This window comes from Malaya genurostris, chromosome 2, assembly GCF_030247185.1.
Source record: "Malaya genurostris strain Urasoe2022 chromosome 2, Malgen_1.1, whole genome shotgun sequence".
Lineage (NCBI taxonomy): Eukaryota > Metazoa > Arthropoda > Insecta > Diptera > Culicidae > Malaya > Malaya genurostris.
The window spans coordinates 337758750-337763154 of NC_080571.1; the positions used below are offsets into that span (position 1 = coordinate 337758750).

Below are 4405 nucleotides of genomic sequence, written 5' to 3' on the forward strand. Positions count from 1 at the left end.
AATTCTCGAATAAATTCGCACAGTCATCACACATCCAAAAGAGATTTTTACGATGCGTAGTGAAATAGCCCAAAAGAGCACGGGAGACACCAGAACATGCCATAGGAAACATACGACCGCAGTATCCACGACAGACAACTGAGTCGATGCCGGTGATAACCTGGCAGCACTTGGCACAATTCTTCTCCATGCTTATCTCAACGGCAGGAAAGCGCCTTTAACTAGGCTTCACACAGAACAGGGGTATGCGGGGAGCTTGATCGAGTCGGTTGCTTATTGTTCAAATCGCAGCACAGCGTATAGCACTAGGCACAGAACGAAAGAATGCAAATCACTATCCGATTTACAGCTGACGGCCAAAAACAACACTATAAACCGGTTCAGACAGCAAACGGTCAATCACTCATCAAAAACTTAAGCGAAACGATTACGTAGAAACAACTTAAAAACGCATAAAATACGGACCGAAAATCACAACAAACTCAAATTGAACAGTGTTCCCAAAAACAGATCAACCAATATAACCAATTAATAATTTATAAAAAAAATCGCATGAAATCTGTTGACCTGATTTGGTGATTTAAAATGATTTTATAACAACTGTTTAGAATATGTCAATGCAATGAATCAACTATTTTGTCTAAATCCTATTCACTCGTTTATTTTGTAGCAGGTAATTCCATTTAAAAAATAGGGAAGTTTGTATTCTTTACGCGATAGTATTGCAAATGTTTCTTCAGTTTCCTCGAATAATCAAGAATTCTCGGGACTTCAAAGTAGAATATTGTTGAAACTTTCACTCGAGAAGTCAGTGAGTTTAGTGATGCATCCGAGCATCTTGAAACCGGAACATACTGAGTCGCGCGCGAATGATACCAATACTGAAATTCTTACTAAGAAATATCCTTCTCCCGTGACACTGGAGTGGAGTGCGCAGTAGTATATACGGCCTCTAGTAACAACAAGTGTTGGACTAACATCCCTTCCCATTCCTTAGACGATCTACATTTGGGCCTGGCGGGCGCCGGTACTGATCAATGAATTCTGGGGTTACCAGAAGATGTACATTGAAGGATGATTTTCCAGTCCCAGGTCGGATCATCTAGAAACTCTCTGTACAATTTCAGCTAATCCCGATCAGTAACGGAGTAGCAAGCAGGGGTGGTCGCTCAAGCTCAAGAACTGTCATTCTATTGTGTGTACTTGGATCTCTGAAGTTTTCTACGCAATATGGACTAATATTGATAGGTCATATTGGATCTGCTTCGGGATTGTAAACCTGAATTGAACATAAAATTATATTTTTTGGGGGAAATTGGGGTGAAACGATGTACCACGATGCATGCGATCGTGGAAACTATCTGTTAACTTTTTTTTTAGGTTATATGCGAAACATAGAAATGCCTTGTTTAACCATAATTGGTCCAAACACCAATCAGTAGAACTTTTTTTCCTGTGAATTCATAGAAGAAGATGATTTGGGGTAAAACAGAATACAGTTATTTGCGGTCAATTTTATTAATAACAATCGAACTTATGAACATGTCAGGAGTAGCTTCCGATTAGTTGAATTCATTTTTTTTTTCAGAGTTTCACAGTTAGTCTTCGAAGAAAATAAGAGTAATTAGAGTAAAACGGACTCGATGGCCGATTTTGTGAATCTTCTAACTATCACCAATCGATTCTACGATAATTTTTGCATAAGAAATACGAACTTTGAAAATATTTGCTTAGGTTTTCATGAAATTATTGAGTAAAGTCGCGTAAAGTTTTTTCCCCACTGTGCAATGGCTGTTTTCCTAATACTATGTTAACACTATCAGAAAATAACACGTATTATCGAAAGTAATATAAAGTACTGTCCACACTCGGAATACGTTACACGCATGACATACTGTTTGTTATTGAAATTGATTAAAAACAAAGTGCAAACATGTCTATGTCACAGAAGTTAAGCACTTGTGCTGCGTTTTCTTTCATTTCATTCAATAATATGATTTTTTCTTACAGAACCTTACCCTCTAATCATATGCTTTCAAAAAAACATATGTGGTGTCAATGTGTCATTTTTTGTTATTGGAGCATCTGCCTTTAGATGTTCAAAAATAATGACGAAACCTTTCGTTTCAACGTCCTAGAGAAAGAGTATATTTCCTCCATTTTTTCCCACTTCACATAGAAACAGATTTGAATGATTTCTTCTATGATGATTACATGGCTACTTTGATTAAAAAACGGGTTCGATGCAAGCTTGTCAATTGACATAGTCAAAAATGATGAAAAGTTCTGAGAGGGTTGTGCTTGCCTGACGATTATATCGTGTTATTTGAGGCAAACATGTTTTAGTGTGACGTTTTTATATAGGAAAAAAAATGCTATGGGAAAACATGTTATTTCGCTTAAAACATGCAATCGAAGTTATAACATGTTTCAACTCATAGTGTGAACATAGTATAAGATTTGTTAATTGAGTTTAATTGCCGCATAATGTCTACTATATCGATTTTGATTGGTTCTTTTCGGCAAGCATTAACTGAGAGAGACGAAAGATAGGAAATGAAAAAAACGGATTGGTATTCTAGGCTTATATATCCGGTGTCAGTAGCATAGTGTGGTGAAGAATTACACTTGTTACATGACCACACTTGGGGACTCGAATTTAATGTTCGACCCCCTCAAGTAGAAGGTAAAATAGAATTCATTTCTTTCTTCTGATCATGCTTATATGAGCCTGCCTAGGCTAGCTTTTCCGTTCTAAATTTATAACTGATTCAATCTAGCATACCTATTCGTCTTTTCATTTCCTATCTTTCGTCTCTCTCAGTTAATGCTTGCCGAAAAGAACCAATCAAAATCGATATAATAGTATAAGATTGTAAATTGCCCCTTAAAGAAATACAAAATGATTAAGCTGCTTTTTTCATTTAGAGATAAAATAAACAAATTACTATTCAATCAACTTAAAACATGATTAACCGAAATATAGATCCACAAAAACAAATCACCGTGAGCCCTACGGGCCCAAGGCATAGGGAGGTGAACTGTCGGTTTCAACCATAAAAACTCCCCTAACCTGCTTTCCCTGGTTTGACGGTTCACCTCCCATGCGAACCGAAGCACCACCGTCAGCCCAGAAGCCTTTGCTGCTGGATATTGATTCGGCAAACAGCTCAACCGCCCTACTGTGGGAACAGGTTGGCACATCGATACAGCCGGGTTGCCAGTAGCCCTCATTCACGTAGAAATCTGCATGGCCTAGGACGGCAACACAACCAATTAGGTTACTGGTGTGAATGATTTCCACATATCCAGCATCATTTGCGCTCAGAGTATCCGAACCGTCTACTTCGAAAAGCCAACCGGCAGGATCCAAGCCGAAGATGGTGCCAATTTTGCCATTTTGAGCTTTGCCTGCTGCTCCGGCAATGTGAGCTCCGAGGCTGTGCCCAATGAGAGTGACATTGGTGAGAGATATATCATACGCTTTCCGAAGGGTATCAATCATATCCGAAACTGTCCGACCCACAGCTTCAACTCGGTTTCTTACAAGGGGGTAGAAAAAACTCTGGGATCCTTCGCCCCAATCCACAACGATCATGTTGAACTCGCCCACTTTGAGGTACTCGGCCACGACAAGTTCGTTCACTGCCGAATCGTAATCTCCGATATAGCCGTGGATGGTGAAACGAGTCGGATGCTTTTCGTTGAAGAAAGACTGTTTAACCGATTCCGTCGAATCCCATTTCAACGATTGAGGATGCGTCGGATTCAAGCGAGTATGCAGTAGAAAACGCACCGCAGCCGAAGCATCAAACCAGAAGGTTTGTGCTTCGATCTCCAAAAGCTGCTGGGCATTGTTGGCGGCTGTAATGAAGTTTTGCTCGATGTTATGTCATTGATTGAAACTTAACGATAATATTTTTTACCTCCAAGCGTCGGTAGTAGTAAAATTACTAGGCAATACTTCATTTCGACAAATAGCATTTGACTGTCGATAGAGGTTAGCATAATAAGTAAATTAACACCTATTACCCGATTCGAACTGGTGTACTGAAATCCAGTCTTGCTCGTAAAATTGATCGGATTTTGTGATAAGCTAAAACACGGTGTATTACCGAAGGTTCGAAATAGCTAAGAACTTCACACTCAATTAAAAAATTAATTCTGCAGGTGACCTAATCCTTCAAATGGTGCAATTGATGAAGACCTAATTTGTAAAATGACGGAAAATTTCATTTATAATGACTAAATGTTGGATTAGCAAGATTTCAACTGATTACGACTGTAATTTACATTTGGCTATTTCGATGCCAACAAGATGTGACCTAATTTGTGATTCAAGTCGTGACGGTCGCTATCAGTATTACTTTTTTTTTTATTTCAATAGATTTTCTGTCAAGGTGTT

At 38.8% G+C, this 4405-nt stretch overlaps 1 protein-coding gene across 1 annotated transcript; it reads right to left on the reverse strand.

The window, feature by feature from the left end:
• Positions 1 to 1550: 1550 nt before the first annotated feature.
• On the reverse strand, positions 1551 to 4018 carry LOC131431721 (inactive pancreatic lipase-related protein 1-like). The gene is made up of 2 exons (XM_058597584.1): positions 3927 to 4018; positions 1551 to 3864 (listed from the first exon to the last, which is right to left on the reverse strand). The coding sequence occupies exons 1-2, from the start codon at positions 4006 to 4008 to the stop codon at positions 3014 to 3016; spliced, it is 933 nt and encodes a 310-aa protein (XP_058453567.1). The 5' UTR covers positions 4009 to 4018; the 3' UTR covers positions 1551 to 3013.
• Between the last annotated feature and the right edge of the window lie 387 nt (positions 4019 to 4405).